General features: G+C 37.6%; 1 protein-coding gene across 3 annotated transcripts; it reads right to left on the bottom strand.

Annotated features, from left to right (window-relative positions):
• Window positions 1-86: 86 nt before the first annotated feature.
• On the bottom strand, window positions 87-18304 carry LOC128165713 (SCO-spondin-like). Of its 3 annotated transcripts, none has more exons than XM_052830501.1 (33): window positions 17911-18303; window positions 14821-14959; window positions 14426-14605; window positions 14159-14326; window positions 13835-13993; window positions 13367-13507; window positions 13115-13285; window positions 12085-12249; window positions 11834-11998; window positions 11521-11685; window positions 11262-11426; window positions 11006-11170; window positions 10607-10771; window positions 10090-10254; window positions 9828-9992; window positions 9554-9718; window positions 9010-9174; window positions 8744-8908; window positions 8102-8266; window positions 7842-8006; window positions 7317-7481; window positions 7047-7211; window positions 6513-6677; window positions 6274-6438; window positions 5628-5792; window positions 5359-5523; window positions 4863-5027; window positions 4237-4401; window positions 3486-3650; window positions 2914-3090; window positions 2524-2685; window positions 1903-2328; window positions 87-828 (listed from the first exon to the last, which is right to left on the bottom strand). In XM_052830501.1, the coding sequence occupies exons 1-33, from the start codon at window positions 18268-18270 to the stop codon at window positions 764-766; spliced, it is 5778 nt and encodes a 1925-aa protein (XP_052686461.1). In that variant the 5' UTR covers window positions 18271-18303; the 3' UTR covers window positions 87-763. The 3 variants fall into 3 exon arrangements, with proteins under 3 accessions (XP_052686461.1, XP_052686463.1, XP_052686462.1); XM_052830502.1 differs by lacking the exon at window positions 87-828 and adding an exon at window positions 977-1151 and having other exon boundaries at window positions 17911-18304; XM_052830503.1 differs by lacking the exons at window positions 7047-7211; window positions 7317-7481; window positions 7842-8006; ... (1 more) ...; window positions 8744-8908; window positions 9010-9174 and having other exon boundaries at window positions 17911-18302.
• Between the last annotated feature and the right edge of the window lie 1693 nt (window positions 18305-19997).

Raw genomic sequence — 19997 nt, 5'->3', positions numbered from 1 at the left:
TGTCTTGCAATTAGCTAATTGCAGATGCAAATACCGTTTTACAAATTTTATTTCATTCAATCGGCTTCAATTGAGGAAAGAAACAGTGACTTTGCAACATTTATTGGCAACAAAACATGATAACAGTTTAAAACATAAGAATACGTATATGACATAAATAACAACGTACTTCAAGCCCGCTTGAGTAATGATTCTTGACGTATATTTGAAATTACTGGTAACATATATATAATTATTAAAATAGTGTATTTAAAGAAATACGTTTTTTAAGATTAATATATGATTTTACGCCAAGTCCCATTAACCTGCCTTATTTACAACGAATTTTCTTTGAAACGACTTTTTTGAATTTATGTGCTATTTGGTGTTACAGTTTTGTGCAATTCTGACAACCGGGCTTGTGATTGGTCAATTTTAACATAACGAAATGACGTCACTGACAGACACGAAATACTAGACTCAAGCGGAAGCATCACTATGTTGTCTATCTGAAAGCCAGAGGCGACGTACAGAACAGTACACCTTACATTCACACCCCAAAGCACTGAAGTGCGCCGATAGTATGATACCCCTGTTCTCCGCCTTCCTGATCACCTGTATCATAGCAAACAGACAGTTGTCAAAACGTTTAAAAAAAAATCTAATTCAAAAAGGCGCTTGACTTATTTTTTTAATATAGTTTTTGCAGAAATGATGAATATATTTTGATAAAAAAGGTGAGAGAAAAATAAAGCGCGCAAAAAGCTGTTGCAGTTGATATCTCCTACGCCACTCCTTGGCAATAAACACGCCCTATTGTATGCGCCCCCTGTTCCACGGGTTCATTCCCTACAAAAACAATGAACACAAATAAACACAAGCACGAAACACAAACAAGTAATGCTGTGAGATGGATATCGGTGCAAACACGCCACACTTATCACACGTTTGTCCTGAAGACCCCCCCCCCCCCTTTCCAACCCCCCCCCCCCAAAAAAAAAAAACCAAATCTGTAAGAGTGTAATGAGGGAGGCGTGTTTTGTGATATCCAACTAGGATGGGTTTCCAATAGAGATAGTCCATTTGACGATTTCTTTAAGCAAAGTATTAATCCGAGGTCCCGTAAGCCAGTACTGGTCCGATTGTGAGGTAGCCTTCCTCTCCTTCATTCCCTTTAGAAATAAGGGTAGGTTATTTTAGATGGCAACCTATTAGCATAGTGGACGTGTAAAGGAAAACAATACTACATATTTCATTTTAATTGTCTTCAAGGACCATTCTTGCATTGAACTAATGTAATGTTACCTTTTTTGCTGGAATAGAATTAATACAAGTATTGCAGTTATAATTGTACGTTAATATTTGAAAACTTATAATAAAACTATCAAAATACATTTTAATCACGAGTTAAAGTGAACTATTGTTCATGTATACTAAATTATAATCAAATGAATGTTTTTAAGTTCGAATGAGAAAAACACTAAGTAAATGAAAAATTTGTATGCTTTTCAAATATATTTTATATTCTGTCAAATATTTCACCAAGCTGGCGTGCATGTCAACCTTGTAAGCATCGCAAAACACTAACGTCTAAGTAAGGAAATGAAGTGCAAAATTCACTTAATAAGGCTAGATTCTTGTAGACATTTTAGAGTACTTTTTAGCCTCCATTTAAAGGGCAGTATGCTGAACTCGAATATAACTTTTAAAGATTTGGAATAATGTAAATTATATGTCAATTGATAAGAAATATCTACTCGTTAGGGTCTAGCCTCCTTAAGTTACACCATGATTTTGTTTTTATTAAATGCATAAATTTTTCTTATTGAGTAACCGTTTTCAAATTTTTTTTTAACAAATATATCTGAAAATTTATTCTCTGCTGTGGACATAATTCAGCAAAAGACAAAATGAATAGCTCACCTGTATCTCCAGCGCGAAAAGCAAGAATTGGCAGGTCGTCTTTGTACGTGACAAAGCCTTCGTCGGAGCGCCATTCAAAGTCGTTGCTGTCACAGTTACAAGACAATGATTTGTTTGTGCATGTTCCTGTGTCACCGCATGCGCAGTTACCACTTCCCGGCTTTGCTCCGGGAAAGTAAGTCGCAGGAGTGTTGTACTGATTGAACTCGCTACTGCGATTTGTCCAAAAAGTCGTCCAAGAATCCTTTTGATGAGGGTTATGAATGACCGCGCCTTTACATTCCCATCTCAGGAACTGCTTACAGAATTTTGATTGATCAATGATGGCAATGACGTGATCAGTTGAGACTTCATACGTCACTTTTGCAAGGTAACTTCCGGCCCCTTCGTATCCATTTACATTAGTGCGCGATTCTTTGTCATGGCCTTTATAACAAAAAATTGATGTTGAAGTTTCAACTCAAATCATATTTTATATTTTTTAACAGCTGTGCATGGGTACAATTCTGTGTAGTCTTAATATGCAAAAACAATCAGATTCTATGTTTAAAAGTGGGGACTAGGTTATAGGCAGTGTTAATTACCAAGATCTCTTTTCAGTACTAAGTCAGTGTTTCTTACCTACTACCGTTACCCCTATCCCGCCTTCAGATTCCATATCACAATACAGCCATACTGGCTCTAGTTCCGGCTTTTCCGAGTACAAGTCCCTCCGTTCAGGTTTTAGTTGAACCATACCGCTATCTACCATCCCCATATCTCGTAAATTACTGCATGTGGCAGCTGATTTGAAACATAATATTCATTGAATTTTAGGATTTCAAAAAATCCTCAAATCTGCTGTTTGTACAGATATTTAAATTTTCCACATCTATACTAGCAAAGTGTAATCATTATATTTTAAATCCAAACTAAATGCAAACGTTAGCGTTAACAAATTTTTGATATAATTTCTATCTTTATTCTATCTCTTAATTAAGAGAAAAGAGTTGTGATTAATGAACTATGTACCGTATGGTCTACAAGGGAACGTGTTGCAATCCTCCGTGCCATTGCTCGTTCCTTCGCAAGGCGCCGTCAAATCTCCATACGAAGTCTCGTTACAATCTCGGGTCCGCCATCTTACACCTGTTCCACAGGTGGCGCTGCATCTCGACCAACCTGACCATGACATCCAGTCTCCAGGAACTATTGAATATATATAAATAATGTAACTCACTTTCTTCTGGAAAAGATTGCAGAGTTTATTATTGAAATAGAAGGAAAAAAACCCTCAGTGTTGTGTATTGAGGAGAATAGAAAATACAGTTTATGACATGTCTAGAGAGAAAAAAGGGGGAAAAGCGGAGATAAAGGGGTGGCAGGAAGTTGGCGGTGGGAGCACACAAATGGACACAGCTCACATACAAAGCTATCTGACTTTTTTTTTCAAATATACATGTATAAAACCTATATAAAATAAAAGAATAGATTAAGTTGATGATTCTTCCGCGATTCAAAAGTATACGAACAATTATTTTTAAACATGCTTTAGAATAAAAGTAAAAACAAGATTCACTCAAGTTGTAGAACTGTTGTCTTACTAGGGCATGGGTTCTTCCCGCAGTCCCGTTGTTCCTCGCCCGCCCCCGCGCACTCTGCCCCTCCATATCTAGGGCCGTCACATGACCTATTTCTGTACTGCAGCCCGCCCCCGCACGTCACCGTACAGTCTCCCCACAGGGACCAAGTCATCCACACTCCGTCCTCTGTCAAAGCAACATAACAATAGGGCGGAGATTCGTATCAAACGCTTTTAAACAAAAGGCTCTTTAAAGTGAACATAAAAAAAGTCTCGACAGCACCTTCACCTGTTTAATACATCCAAAATAATCTTTAGCTAATTAATGTAGATTCCTGGATGATTGATATTAATAGTTAAGTATTTTAAATATTAGTATGATATTTAGACTGAAATATAAACTGAATATTGACCATCAACATAATCATCGCCAAAACAAGGTTTGCCGTGGTGACTACCCCCCAACAGGGTATACTGTACGTAAACCACGCATATCTTTCTATTATTTCGGAAATTAATTCTGTGATGGAACCAAAAGCTAGACTGCAAGTTTATTTACATATTAAATATTTACACTTCACAGTTTAAGTTCAAGAAATTGTAATACCGGTATTACCTAACTGTTAAATTTTTATTTTATTATTTTAATAATTCAATCTTGCGTATTGATTTTAGCAATTTCGATAGAAATGACCCAAATCAATTTAATTTTGACCATGTCAAACAGTATTCTTTGAAATATCGTATCTTTTGAGATGCAATTAATCTCTTACCTGGGCAATTTTGTGAGTTGCATGTCTGGGTCTCTTCCCAGGCGCCAGAACAGTTCTGACCACCATGGAAAGGACCATTACAAGCACGACTTCTAAGCTGTGACCCTCCCCCGCATGTGACGTCACACTTGCCCCAATCTGTCCAATCCGTGAACTCTCCATCCACTGTAACATTGTCAGCGTTAAAGCAATGCAGTGCAGAAATATCAGTATAGACTTGAGTCATATGTAAACATCCAACAGAAATATAATAATTTACTTTAATGCATTGGCAATGATAGAATTCAAAATTGATTCATTCAGTATATCTTATTTGATTTGATATTTGATTAAGTTAATTGATATTTTTATAATTTTTTTTCCTTACATGATTTGAATTAGTAATTTAAAAAATGCTTGATTTGAAAGAACTTTAACAAGTTTGTTATCTTAGAGTGCTCAAAGCAGGGAACACACAGTGAACTGCGGCCAATTCCTGTAAATTCGCGTTTCTGAAACGCAAATTTACAGAAATTGACAAAGTTGTGGACATCTATTTATAAACACTCAAATCAATAAAACAAATAAATTATCAATGGTCCTGAGATCTGAAAGAGAAAAACAGTTTATCCGCCGTCGTTTCTGACCAGGACACGGTTGCGTATTGCACGCTTGAGAGCTCTCATCGGGACCGGTGCAGTTTGCTCCGCCGTGAAATGGACCGTTACAGTCTCTGAAGCGTGTCTGTATTCCTCCGCCACACGACAAACTACATTCTCCCCAGCCAGCCCAATCCTTCCATACTCCATCAACTACAATTGTTAACAGTATTTCATTAATATTTATATAAATGTTTAAGAAGGCTCGACGGTGGTGGTCATTTTTAGACTATATTTACCTCAATGAGACGAAGAGCTTTATATAAAGATGTCGAATACCGGTAATACTCAAATTACAAAGCTAAAATACTTGGATTTTATCTAATGATAGTTTATGGTTTAATAAACCATCTCTAAAAAAATTAGGGTTAATATAAATGGGATGTTGACCACAAGCCACCTTTATAACATATATCTTACAATGTAAGAAGAGAAATAAATATAATACCTTAATTGAATCGTTGGATTAATATAGTTTAGGTACCTGGGCAAGGTTGTGTGTTACATTCCTGATAACTGTCCTCTGGACCTGTACAGTTGTTCCCTCCGTGGAATGGACCGTCACAGTCCCGGACTCTTTTCTGAATCCCCCCTCCACAAGTTACATTGCAGGTGTCCCACTCCCCCCAAGATTTCCATTTTCCGTCAACTAAAGAATTTGTCACAGAAATTAGACGTGATGCATTGGAAGAAAGGAACAAGCTCCTTTTAATCGGATGTCTATATATAGAACAAGGAAATAAATGTACTTACTTGGACACGGATGCGTATTGCAGGTGGAAGATTCTTCAAAGGCGCCGGAACAGTCCTTTCCTCCGTAGAAGGGCCCGATGCAGGACCTATTCCGCCACTGGACCCCGGCGCCACAGGTCACACTACAGTCGTACCACTGAGACCAGTTACCGAACACTCCATCCACTACAATCAAAGGTTTTGTATTTTCTTACTGTGTGAGCTTTGTCTCTCAGGGGGCCAATTTGCAATTTTGAAAAATTATAAAACTATAGTCAGTTTCGTCTCTTTTTGTCTATTCTCAATTAATGAAAAAACCCAATTGAAATTACTACATGAAAGGAAAACATGTATAATATTTCCTCGTTGTCCTGCTCTTTTCTTTAGCTAGAAATAATTAATAAGACTGAAACACATTTCTTAAGGGGATCCATAAATCCCAAAATTTGACCCCTGTTCTGGTTCGTGACGATAAATGAACCGTGACGGAGATGTAGTCATTCAATTTTAAATCTCGAAAGCTAATAAAGGTTAATGCACCGTGTTCCAAGAAAGGACCCACCCAATAATGATTATAAATATAACATCCGGGTAACGCGTTTACTTGCGTCCATGTGAATACAGTACTTGGTCTTAATTGCACACTACAGGACGTTTTGTCTCAGACCTGGGCAGTGGTGTGTATTGCAGTCCCTGGCCTCGGTGTCATTCCCGGAACAGTTCATTCCACCATAATACGGCCCATCACACGTACGATAGCGAGACTGGTTTCCACCGCCACAACTCTCACTGCAGTTATCCCAGATAGACCATGGGTTCCAGACCCCGTCAACTTAAATAAACAAACGTGGCGTTACGTATTTTTATTTTAATTCCGAGTAAATAAAGTATTGGACAGAATCTTACATGGACATGGGAAATCGTTGCAACTGCTCGAATCCTCATCTTCACCCTCGCATGATTTCCCGCCAAAATAAGGCCCATCACAGGTTCGGTTACGTAAGCGTGTTCCGCCCCCGCATGTTACGTTACATGTGCCCCAGCCACCCCATGAGAGCCAGAGGCCATCCACTGCAACAATTACGTAGTGGCCAAATTACTTCATAATAAAAAAAACCTTGTTGTGACAACAAATGCGTATACATGTATACATGTGTATAGTATACACCAACACTGTGCCTGCTCTACGACCTTGTATGATACATTGAAAGCAACTACTTCAAACTAAGACACGGACAGAAGACAACAGTCATTTGTGTAGTAACATTCTACAGCGTGGCAGCAAATACTAAGCGACGCTGACGAACGATACTGACTTGTCGGATATCCAAAATCAACCATGTCACAAGAAACCTGAAACAAATCGTGGGCTGATTTTATGAAATGACGATGACAGGAGGAGAAGATGGCTTAAGGTAAGTGACATTGACTCTTTCTTACCGGGACATGGGAACGTGTTGCACTCTTGTGTATCATTCCAAGAACCGTTGCATGGGGCACCACCATAAAATGGCCCTATGCACGTGCGTTCACGTGTCTGATTTCCACCACCGCATGTGACATCACAGTCCTTCCAGGGACCCCAGTCATCCCAAACTCCATCAACTATAATTCAAGCGAACGAGAAAGTTGTCTATGTGATTATGATGGTAAAAATAATTTCATTTTTCTGTATTTTTTGTGGATATCAGGGAAAGAAAAATTGTTTGCCTGGACAATGGTGATCGTTGCAGGTTCTGTTGTCTTGAAAAGAGCCGTCGCATCCACTTCCGCCATAGAAAGGTCCGACACATATACGGGATCTGCTCTGCTTTCCTGATCCACAGGACAATGAGCAGTCTGTCCAAGTCGACCATTCCATGAAAACACCGTCCACTACGCAAAAAGAACTTGATATTACGTAGTGTTATTTTTAAGGATATATAATGTCAAAGTTTTCAAAAAAAGATCGATGTTATAGCTGAATACTGAGCCATTTTAACAAGACCTTGTACTTTCGGTAGGACGTGACTATCTATTTCTTGCTTTAAAAGAAGTTGAAAATGACGCTGGTTTGAAGCAAAATATACACCAATTGCGTAGTCTTAGCTCAGGAGCCAGACAAATCTTGTTGATTTCAAAGAGCCAAGGCTGAGTGGCTAGCAAAGATATAGACAGGCCTACGTCACATTGCTGTTTGACACAGCTACCAAAAAGTCCAAGCTCTTGTTAAAATTGTTCTTTTATTTCATTTACCAGGGCAATGATGTGTATTGCATTCTTGAGAGTCAGAATAGTTCCCCATGCATTCTTTGCCGTTATGATATGGACCATCGCACGTTCGATTTCTGGACTGAATCCCTGTACCGCAAGTCTTGCTACACTCCGTCCAGTTTGACCAAGGGTTAAAAACGCCATCGACTAATATGATAAAAAAAATTATAGTTTAATACACGGGTGTATTGCAAAAGACACCAACCGTCATTCAAGATATCTTCAAACTTTTATATTCTTACTTGGACACGGGAAATCATTGCAGTCTTGATGTTGAAGGGAACCTCCGGAGCAGTTCCTCCCTCCAAATTTGTTTTGTGTGCAGTAACGATATCGTTGTGTTTGTCCTTTACCACAAGTCTCTGAACAGCCACCCCATGAAGACCACAAACTCCATTCGCCATCAACTGAAACCAAAAGTTTCCATCAAATCTTACAAAGTTATTCGTTATTCATACTATCTAACGAATGATATTCGTAATACATTAACCCGCAACAAATACAAATTTTCGTTCATTTAAGAAATAAACAGCAATTTAAAAAGTTCGCCGGGATATGAAGTTGGTTGGTCACGTGATCAAATACTGTGAAGCCCAAAGGGCTTCTCAGAAGATTTGATCACGCACCAACCAACTTCATATCCCGGAGAACTTTTTAACATTGCTGTTAATTACTTATATTTAAGTTTGAAAAAGACAAATCGTTCAGAACTGTTAAAATAATCGAGGTTTTATGTTTACAATAATCCAAGCGACAAGCAATAAGCGCGCACTATGATCATTGTGACGTCACGAAAACGTTCATTCAGAATTGAACGTTTTCGCTATTCTATAGTTCATATATAAGGAAGCTTATTTGCAAATGTAAGTATTTGTTATCATTACCTGGACACGGTGTGTCCCCACACACCTCACTATCATTTCTAGGACCGTCACAGTCTTTACCACCAAAGAACGGACCAATGCAGCTCCGAGTTCTGTTTCTCAATGACCCACCACACGAAACAGAGCAGTGGCTCCAAGTTAACCATTCAGTGAAAAGTCCATCCACTGAAAAGGAATTCAAGTCGTATGAAAAAAAAACACATTAAAACGTGTTCCAAATATCTTGATCTAACAATGCTAGTATATGTGATATAGAACATAGCTACCTGGACATTCTTTAGTGAAGCATTCTTGGTTTTCGTTTTCCGGTCCTGTACAGTTATTTCCGCCATTATATGGTCCATCACAGGTACGGTTTCTGTACTGGACACCAACCCCACAGGTACCGAAGCAGTCTGACCATGCTTGCCAGGTGTTCCACATTCCGTCCACTACATAAAACACCTATCTACGACTACTCTATAGCAAAAGCTCAATTCTGAAGTGTAGCACTGACAAAGACCTTTCCTCCCTAGCATGGTGTTTATGTAAAAAGTTGGGAGTTAAAAGGGGTTAAGCTTGTGTGCCACAAATAGAGACATAGCAACAGAAGCTAGTGCAACAACGGTTTTCTTATCTGACATATGAAATAATTTCAAACGTTTTAATACAAAGAAAACAAATGCTTGATAATTTTTAAAAAGGATATGATGCTGTATGTTGACAGAATTAACACTGGATAAACAATTTGTAAGTTGATAAACATACACATATATAGTAATAAATGCGCACAAAAGCGAACAATAGCAATTGATGGTCGCAGGTACATACCAGGGCAGCTAGACGGATTGCATGGCATTGTTTCATTGGAAACGCCAACACACTCTGAGCCCCCGTATTTCGGATCCTCGCAAACGCGTGTGCGATACATAAAGCCTCGTCCGCACGATTTTGAGCAATCTGACCAATTTGACCAGTTTGACCAAAACCCATCGACTAAAATGAAATGTAAAAATGAAAATCACATGTATAAGTGTACGTCCTATAAGCTGGGTATCCACATCATTAACGGAAAAGAAGAAGAAGAGGTTGGATATTTACTTACCGGGGCATGGAAATGTGTTACAGTCTTTTGTCTGACCCCAATCTCCGGTACAATTCTTTCCTCCAAAGTATGGGCCCTCGCATGACCTATTTCTGGACTGAGTACCATTCCCACAAGTCAAGCTACACGCTGACCAGTTGCCCCAAGCCGTAAACACCCCATCAACTGGTACCAAAGCAAACAAATATAAATAGTTTACAAAGAAGAATATTAGGGAGGTTTGTTAAATTCATTTTAAATTCTTAATGAAAGGGTATTATACCTGGACATGGAAAGGTGTTGCAATCTTGTAATTCTACAGACGGTCCTGTACAGTTTTCTCCTCCAAACAAGGGTTGTTCACAGCGTCGTCTGCGCCAGATGGATCCTCCACCGCACGAGACGTTACAGGAGGTCCATTTTGACCATTCGTGCCAGTAACCATCGACTACGACACAGCAAAAACACGACACGGCACAGCACAGCACACAAAGCACACAGGAAAAACAAAGTTATGGAACATTTCAGAAATCACTTGCCTTTCAATAAATCTAACAGTAAAACACTGTTTTCTAATCAAATTTCCAAATATTTTCAACGTTCAATTTAACGCTCGATCATAATTATCGATCGGTGTATTGTAGGTGATTTTCTGAAAGAATCCATGATATTTCAATCAGGGGAAAGGTAAGAATAAGGAATAGCCACGGCACTGCAATTCAAAACAGTATCTACTATCTAAATCCTTACCCATTGGGAATCACCAAATAAAATGTCAAAACCGCATTGGAAATCATTACCTGCACAAGAGTGAGTGTTGCAGGTTTTAGTTTGGTTCCAATCCCCCAGACAGTCGCTTCCATTATAAAAAGGGCCCACACAGTTACGGGAGCGGACTTGCTCCCCAGTACCACAGGGACGACTACACGATGTCCACGTGGTCCAAGCCTCCCAAACACCATCAACTGATAAGCAAGCAACAGCAACACAGTGCAACACGGTGCCAAAAGCAGCAATTGATTTTTTTTTGTATGTTTCAAAAGCAACATGTTTTAAAATGTAGAAAGCCGTTGTTTGATAAAGCAGATTTTAAGCTGAAAGCGACATATTTTCTACTCGTAATTCTTTCAACAAACGTTAACCGCTTTTGTAAAGCAGTAATTATTTTATGAGGACTTCTGAACAGAATGTCTCCTTACTTGGACAATTGAAAGTGTTGCAGGTAAGGCGTTCTTCTGTGGGGCCTTCACAAGGATCTCCGTCAAAGAATGGACCATTGCATTCTCTCCTCCTCGCCTTCTCCCCTCCTCCACAGGTAACGTTGCAAGAGTCCCATTCAGACCATGGTTTCCATACACCATTAACTAGAATGATCGTGATGGTCACTTTAATACAGATTTATGGGGAAGTTAAATTATAATGAATATCTTAAGTAAAAATAAAAAAGAGTCATACCTGGACATGATGCGGCCACACATATCTTCTCCTGCGTTTCGTCTCCTGTGCAATTCATGCCCCCGTACAGCGGACCCACACAAGTTCTGTTCCGCCACTGGGTGCCGTTTGCACACGTTACAGAACAATCCGACCAATCGGCCCATGCAGTCCACACTCCATCCACTACAAAAACAAAGAATCCCTCGTTCGATCTCCTGTTTGAAACCTAGGAATTTTAAAGAACATACCTGTAATTGCATAAGCAATGTTTATGTACCTGGGCACGGGTGTTCGTTACATTTTCTCGATTCCTCTGAGTGTCCTATACACGTTTCTCCACCGTGCAGAGGCAAATTGCATTCTCGAGTGCGATTCTGTATACCGCCACCACAAGTTACCGAACAACTCTCCCATCCATTCCAGGTCTTCCACGAGCCATCAACTAAAGTGACATGATGGATATTGCAGATAGACAGAGAAATGAATTATGTTAAGCGGTATTTACAGCCTAAAAGCCATGCATCGTTGTTTCTTTATCAGTAAATTTATCTTCAAATTGTAAACTTTTTCTGTCGATCAAATGCGTCTACCTGGACAGGAAAAGGCGTTACAAGACTCGGTTTCATCCTTTGGTCCATCGCATTCTTTTCCTTTATAATATGGACCTTTGCATGTACGGGAACGGTTTCTTGTTCCGTAACCACAAGACACGGTGCATTCACTCCACTGCATCCATCCATTCCACACACCGTCAACTTTAAGGGGGAAAAATTCCAGCAATGTAGATAAAAAAATATTGTTTAAATCATTTGATGGTTTTAGAAGTAGATCGTAGACTTACCTGGACACTCTTTTGGAAAGCAATCTGTTGTTTCTCTGTAGTCTCCTGAACAATTCTGTCCCTCGTGGAATGGTCCAAGACAGGAACGTGTTCGATACTTGGTTCCATTGGCGCAGGATACGGAGCATTCAGACCAAGTGGACCATTCTCGCCAGATACCATCCACTACCACATTGAATTAACATGCAGCTCATAGTAAATGTTAGTAATGTCGGACAGTTAGTACTATACTGGTTCTGCGCACTTGAGAACATATGTGAGCATGCAGATCTGTGTTATAGGGCGTAGCAATAGCATGAATTAAGAGGGGTTGGAGTGTCGGGATTTTTTTGCAGGATAGACTGAAGCTGGAAACGGTTAAATGTACATCAATTTTACCCGAGCATGAGAAATTATTGCAAGTCTCAACTTGATAAGCACTGCCTAAGCAAGAACCCCTCGTCGTGTCGCACTGCCTTTGGCGGGAAGTTTTCCCGCCATCACATTGAGCAGAACAAGCTGTCCATGCTTCCCACGTAAGCCATACGCCATTTCCTACGAAAGTCAGGTCATGTGATACAACTGATAAATACTAATAGGGATTATTATTTTACTTCGAAAAAACCAAAACATAACATACTTCTGAATTTACGCTTAATTAATATTAAATGTCAAAAGCAGTTTTTAACGTGGAAGTGGCACTTATCTCGTGTAACTTTAAAACTGGAATTCTGTTTGATACTGTGGATTTGCAACAATAGAATGGCTGTTAGAACATATTTTTCTTCTAAGCTAGATAGTCAGTGAGTGATAATTTTTTGTGAACTTCTGTGAAGGCGCAGAACAGTGATATTGTGGTGAAATCAGTGAAAAGCGATTTAAATGTATTTATACCGATAAACAAGTTTTCCATATTATTAATTCAACATTCAACAATTAAGTTTCCTCGAAAAATTTTAAAAAAAAAACAGTTGTACGTAATTAACACAGTTTTAGTGCACTTTGTTATTATGCTAAAGAAAAAAAGTACATCAATAGAAATATGACATACCTGGGCACATTATCATTGTACATGGCTTATATTCAATGTCGGTATCGGGACACTCCCGGCCACCAAAATTTGGCGGAGGGTGGTTACAGACACGCGTGCGCGTGCGAGTTCCGTTCTCACACGTGACCGAACAGTTTCCCCAAGAGGACCACAAACTCCATGCACCGCGTACTGAAAGGAGAAATTTGTGATGTTGTAGAATCAATTAATTAAAATTCCTTTTAAGATGAATGACTTAGAAGATTGTTTTACCCATGCATTGAACCCCGGCCATTACTGAGCACTGGTCCGCTCTCACTCGCAGACATTGGTGGAGAAACGATTCACTTCCGGTACACTCCAAGGAAACAACATCTAAACTGTCGGATTTGCCGTACTCGCCGTTAGTCAAAACTAAACAGTAAGAAGTGTGAGATCGTCAGAACAATTACGTTTTTTTTTTCTTCAACATGATCAAGAAATCAATCTCTTAAAAAAATGTTCATAGTATATTCCATGTCTTCATAGTCGAGTCTTGTTTTTTGAGATTCACACATTCATATGCAGTCCGATTGAAACCATCCCCTCTCCGTCCTTTCTGTGGTTTTAATCAGACTGATTCATATGCATGCCAACCTTTCATTAAATTTCATTTTTACATTAAAGAAATTCAATACATCTTGAAATAATGCTTTTATCATAATATAATAAGGCTTCACATTGTAAGTAATTCCGCCTAACCTTTGTGTGCCCCCAAGAAGCCCCGCTGTTTACAAGCCGTGTCAGCTGACCGTTGGGTCCACTTCTCTCCACAAACCTGCATCCATATCTTGGAATGACTGTGGTACATCTCCACCCGGCCCTCTCCGAATTTTTCTCCGTCCCTTAGGCGTACCATTCCTATAGAAAGAAATGAAATGGGGGAGAAACAATGACCGAATGAGTAAAATAAGCTATGTACGTATATGTGAAATCACAGGAAACGTAGCGATTTTTTTGTATAAAAATGCATGTTTTTTTTTCATTTTTTCCCATATATAGAAGACTAAAAAAACTCAGCAATACCATTGCACGGAACTGAATCACAAGCCATTGTTTCGTTGAAAGGTCCAAGGCAATATCGATCAACTCCGGGTCTTCCTCCATTCCCACATGTGCGTGTGCGTGAGCGAGAACCTTTGCCACAGAAATTGAGGGTCGAACACTCACCCCATACTCCCCACTCATTCCACCCTGAAACGTGAATAAGTTAGAACGTCGGCATTAAAAGAGGTACAAAGCTCGTGTGTCTTGGTTACTAAGGAATCTCTCAGCATTGAATCTACATCTTACTCGGACATTTCCTGAATTGACAGGCCTTGTACTCAGTGTCCCGCCCGTAACACTGAGAGGAGGCGAGATCCACCCCACTGTCTAAGTTTTTGCATTTTCGTTGTCTGATATGGTAGCCATTGCCACAGGTGGTAGAACATTGTGACCACTCAACCCATTGAGCCCAGCCTAAACTTTCCTCTTTTTATATGAAAAGACCAAAGAACAAAAATCACCAAAAATTGTAAAATGTTACACAGGATATGACTTTCTTAATTCGTGAAATTACATGCATTAATCTATTTATTTGTTTACTTTATTGATTGATCTATTACTTTTTTGTAATTTTTTCTCAAAACTATTTTTTTTTGAAAATCATTGGAAAGATATGTTTTTTAAATTATAGTTATATAAACCTTTGATGTCACATATGTCTCCTTTCCATCCATTCTGACACAAGCAGAAAAATGTTCTGTTCCCGGAAACAGCAGAAATCGTATCTAGGCAACGGCCGCCATTTTTACAGGGATGGTTACCGCAAGGCCCAATTGCATCCTATATAATGAAAACAATTTTTTGCGTCAATTCACTAACGGTTATGTTTATTTGAAACGGTGTCGAATTTTACTGTTATAAAAAAATCTGCTGACATTTCGTGGGAAGAAACTTAAAAACTTCACATTAACACAAATGTTATTTAATGCAACGAATGGGATAAAGTTATATTACTTCACATGTATTTATCTTATGTTTTATGTGCAAAATCCAATTTCAAAAAGTACTTATTTCATATACAGTTTTATTAGAAAGTATTGTTTTAATGTGTTGTTTCACTTGTAAAACGACACAATGTGATATTAAAACATAGGTAATCAAAGATTACAGAGCTCAACGAGATGATTCATCATCTTTATATCATGAAAAATTCTATATCAAAATATTGTGTGTTATCCTACAATATTGTATCAAATCACATGATACAATATTATATCATACCACATGTAAATTTCTTAGTGTATTGTGTGATACAAAATTTATAAGACCACTACTATACTGAGAACATTACAATATTGTATCATATGATGCAACACAATATTGTATCATATTATATGAATAAACTGTTTGGGAGGGTAACAGTTGAAATTGACACCCCAAGGAAACCATTGTCAACCGACGCGAAGCGGAGGTTGACAATGGTTTTCGAGGGGTGTTAATTTCAACTGTTATCCTCCCAAACAGGCGCTATTTATTCTATTATACTGAATGTCTTAATTTTATAGATTTTTTTACTGCTTTTACATAGAAATGACGTGAATTCCACGGCGAACTGTACGCTCATAATTTACGCACATTTAACAATTCGTTGTGTTACCCGTTGCTCAGTGTGTTGCTAACGCTGAGGGTAATAGAACGGATTATCAACTGCGTCCAAACCAATCATATGAAAGTATAATACAAAAAACAATGTTGTGTGATATCATATAAATAAACTGTTTGGGAGGGTAACAGTTGAAATTGACACCCCGAGAAAACCATTGTCAACCGACGCGAAGCGGAGGTTGACAATGGTTTTCGAGGGGTGTCAATTTCAACTGTTATCCTCCCAAACAGGCACTATTTATTTTGTTATACTGAATGTCTTAATTTTTAAGAAAATTTTACTGCTTTTATATAGGAATAACGTGAATTCTATAGCGAACCGTACGCGCATAATTTTCGCGCATGTAACATTTTTTAATGTTACCTGTTGCTAAGTGCGTTGCTAACGCTGAGGGTAATAGAAAATATTATTAACTGCGTCATAACCAATCAGATTTCAGTATTTAACATGAAAGTATAACAAGATGATTTGTGTAAGTGATATTTTACTGTATCATGTTTTAGCGGATAATGATATTTTTTTCTACGTTCATACCCAGCATGAATTATAAAAGAAAATTTATGATTTGATCCTAAAGAGTAGGTATAAATAACTAAATTATTGTTATGTATATTACATAAAAGAAATAGCCAAGTCATCTTTAGTTACAAGTGCATGGGAATTTGAGTGTGACATCATCATGATTATTTCGTGCAGTCCGTGATGTTGCTGAAGATTTCGACTAATTAGAACTAAACTGTACAGATTTAAGCCATGTAAGTTTCTAGAGCTATATGAATCACAATCAGTTTTCTTAAGAAAATTACTCGTTAGATGTAAATAAAAATAAAGAAGATCGATCGATTGAAAATACATTACAATCACAGTTTAAAAGGTAATTTTTGCTTAGCTTTTTGCAGCACAAACAAATTTTCATTCATGCCTTCAAATTTTCTCAAAATCTTGCTGGTACAATGGACTGTAAATACTGCAGAATATCCAAAGAGTATTTACATCCACTTTAAAAAACTTAGTACTTCTTAACTAATTTATGAACAATTCTGGATCTTAAAAGCTTGCTCAGTAGCAACATTAAGTGAAATTTGCCAGAAGATGAACAACAGGTCGAATCACCGACGGGTAAAATAAACCGCCTCCAAAAAGACATTATTTCTAACAAAAAGGTGTATTTTATTCTTAATTATTCATTTTTGTTCAAATACAAATATACTTACAATTCGTAAAATAGAAAGTTAATGTTTAACATTTAACTTTTGGAGTTAAAGTTTCTAAAACCTTTTCATCGAGAGCATTCAAAAGTTTTTGCAACATTAAAAGCAACAGAAACTGACGACAGATTTATTGGACTTTTCATCTGTGTTACCTTTCGATCATTAATGAAGTATTTGTTAATAAAAATGCTAACTTTATATGTGTTTATATGTGTTACTTAAGAGAGATTTATAGAGGGAGTAAAGATAAGACGCTTTTCAGCGTGTTTTTGTACATAAACGGGCAATGAAGAAAGCGTGTAGTGTCAGACAAAATTCATGTAATCCAATAAAGCGTGTACACCATCAAATGATTTATACTAATATCATTATACTATTGTATTTTGGTTGAATACATTGTTAATCTTTGTACTTAAATTTAACGTATACGCAAATACTTGGATATAGTTGTATATGGTTAAAAATTATCCCAAAATAGCCTTTGAAAATGATTTTTAATTAAATTGAAAAAGAAATTTTTGCATTGTAAATTGACCTTCTTCTCTGATGGGTCAATATGAAATAAATGCATCCTTGAGATATTTCTGCTCGTCGGCGATTAAGATTTTATCTCTGTTTTACAGAATATGATTATATAAGATATTTAAAATAATATAATTATGTGGTTTTTCCAAACTTTCATTCGTTTTTTGCCATTTGTTTTTACGGATTACTTAAATGGCCAAAAAAATATCAGTGTTTTGTACCAGTCCATATAATAAATGTCTTAAAGGAGATGAATTATTTTTTTGACTTTGATAATGCCATTGTCTGAATAAATTTTCGTAATAAAATATCAAAACTTGTCTTCAATTAGTTTCAAACGAATAGCACATTTCATTATATACTAAAAACACAGAATCTAGATATTTTACCGGGTTGATGGAAATGGCTTCCTTAAGGTAATATACTGTTCCGGTCGTGCTGGAGTCGTTAGCCAGGTCCTCAGGAAAATCCTCGTGAGTGGCATCGTTTAGATGACACTGTCGGGTCTTGGACGCAAAGTTGAACGACTGACACCGCGCAGTTCTGTGGCACTCCAATGCACACTGAGTAGCCATGAACTTTGTCGAGAAGTTGGAAATCTGGTGGTTCCGAAACTCATGTCCAACGAATGAAAGATTTGAGTTCACATTGAAAGCATAAATTCTGGAATCTCTCTGTATTTCTGTAATTTGACTAGAAACGCGCGTGAACAGCAGCAAAAATAAGAGAGTTCCCGATGCTGTCTTCATTGTTTGGCGTCTCGTCCCTTGTAGGGACCTACCTTGAGTAGATTTTCCTAAAAAGTATGTGGTTTTTCTTCTATTGATGACGTATCATCTTCAATTATTTATCTAATTAGTGCTACAGAAAGAAATAAACAGTACGTATAATTGATCGTAAACCTGGACCGTGTTAATTAAATTTTGCGTCAGGGTTTCACGCAGTATACAGACTACCAGAGCAAGCCTCCCGTATTGGCTACCTTTATGCATATTTGATGACTTACCTGGCTTTGTACATTTGCAGGTAAAGGGGTTGTTGTTGCCCAAAGAATCAAAGATTTTTTTACTGCTCAACTTGATTGCCATAGGTTTTTCGGTAGTATTTTACCGAAAATCTGGCAGTTGCTTTTCTCTTCTCTACATGACCAAAAAAGGAATCGAATGAAAGAATCCATCTATAAACAAGACTTTCAACTCAGTATATCTGTCATATATAATAAACAGGATATACACAGTCGTACATATGTACAATGATACAGGGAAATTTGATTCATCATTTATTGAAATAATCAATAAATATTTATCGTTATTGAAATATATTATATGCCTTTTTGTCGCAATAACTGCCCCTGGTGTTATTGATATCATAATAAACGTTGATCGACAAGAAACTTGCAAGAACGGCCTTTCTTCAGCCATTTTTACCTTCTAGGAAGTAACCCCAACTCCCCAACCCCCTAACATCTATAAAATATATTTGTGCACTGCCTAGACCATATACAGAGCGGAAATAGAACATAAAACAGAACAAAATTTCCTTAATGCGGGAAATTTGTAATAATATTATTTGTATAGATTTATTGAAATACGAGCGCGTGGGGTCCGACGAACAAGAAATTATATTGGTGTGGCCCTACAATACTCTGTTTGATTCGGTCTTGATCCGGCTGAACCTGAATTCGAAAATCACCGTCCAAGTATAAGGCTGGATCCAACTGACGCAGTGATCGTCGACATCATTCTCCTTAGTGAATATAATTTTCTTGTAACTACATGTACAGTGGTCATTCTGGCCTCGTGTCTTGCTTGCTTTTAAGGCAGACTCAATTACAGCCTTGCTAAGCTAGGCCTTGTTTTCGCATTGCTTATATATAATCATTTTAAATGTTAATTGTTTTACATTATCAGTTTACTATGGAACCATTTTTTATAATTATGACAAAAGATTATCTTATAGCTAATTGATGAAAACGCCGATGTTGTTTGGGTGTTTTTTTTTTTCAATTCAGTGCTTTATATTTTCAACGATGATGTACTGGAATCTAGCCATTGAATAAAAAAATTATATTTTTACATGGGGAAAATACCATGTAAACAAACAAGTACTTTACACAACCCTAGATTATTCGTAAAAGATGCAGGTTTATTTTTTATACGTTTATATTTGTGCCGTGCCTTGCATCGTGATTCATTTCCCCCCAACAACGTTAACAGGTTTACTTTTTGTTTGAGGGGACAAGCTCTCACCGATGGACTACCCGCCACGAATATCAAAAGATCCGCCACATCAATTTGTTAAATCCTTCAAAACTAGCTAGAGACTTGGTCACAGTCTGTCTGTGTTACTTGTTGTTCAATGAAAGTACGTTTTTAACAGTCTGTTGTTATTTTAACTTCTTCAAATACTGTAAAATCATTAATATTCGTGGTGGATTCACTTTCGTAGATTTCGCTGGCATACGGAAAACTTATCT

This window comes from Crassostrea angulata, chromosome 10 (genome assembly GCF_025612915.1).
Source record: "Crassostrea angulata isolate pt1a10 chromosome 10, ASM2561291v2, whole genome shotgun sequence".
In the NCBI taxonomy this organism is placed as follows: Eukaryota; Metazoa; Mollusca; class Bivalvia; order Ostreida; family Ostreidae; genus Magallana; species Magallana angulata.
This window is presented reverse-complemented; position numbering and strand designations above follow the sequence as displayed.

Bases quoted from the DNA above. Each gene is read 5' to 3' on its own strand.
- LOC128165713 (XM_052830502.1), bottom strand. From the start codon at position 18,270: ATGAAGACAGCATCGGGAACTCTCTTATTTTTGCTGCTGTTCACGCGC. The intron at 9,719-9,827 runs GTAAGTAAATAT...ATTTCATTTTAG, and splicing joins TAACACATTTCCATGCCCCG to TCGATGGGTTTTGGTCAAAC. The intron at 3,651-4,236 runs GTAAGAGATTAA...TTGCTTTGACAG, and splicing joins CAACTCACAAAATTGCCCAG to AGGACGGAGTGTGGATGACT.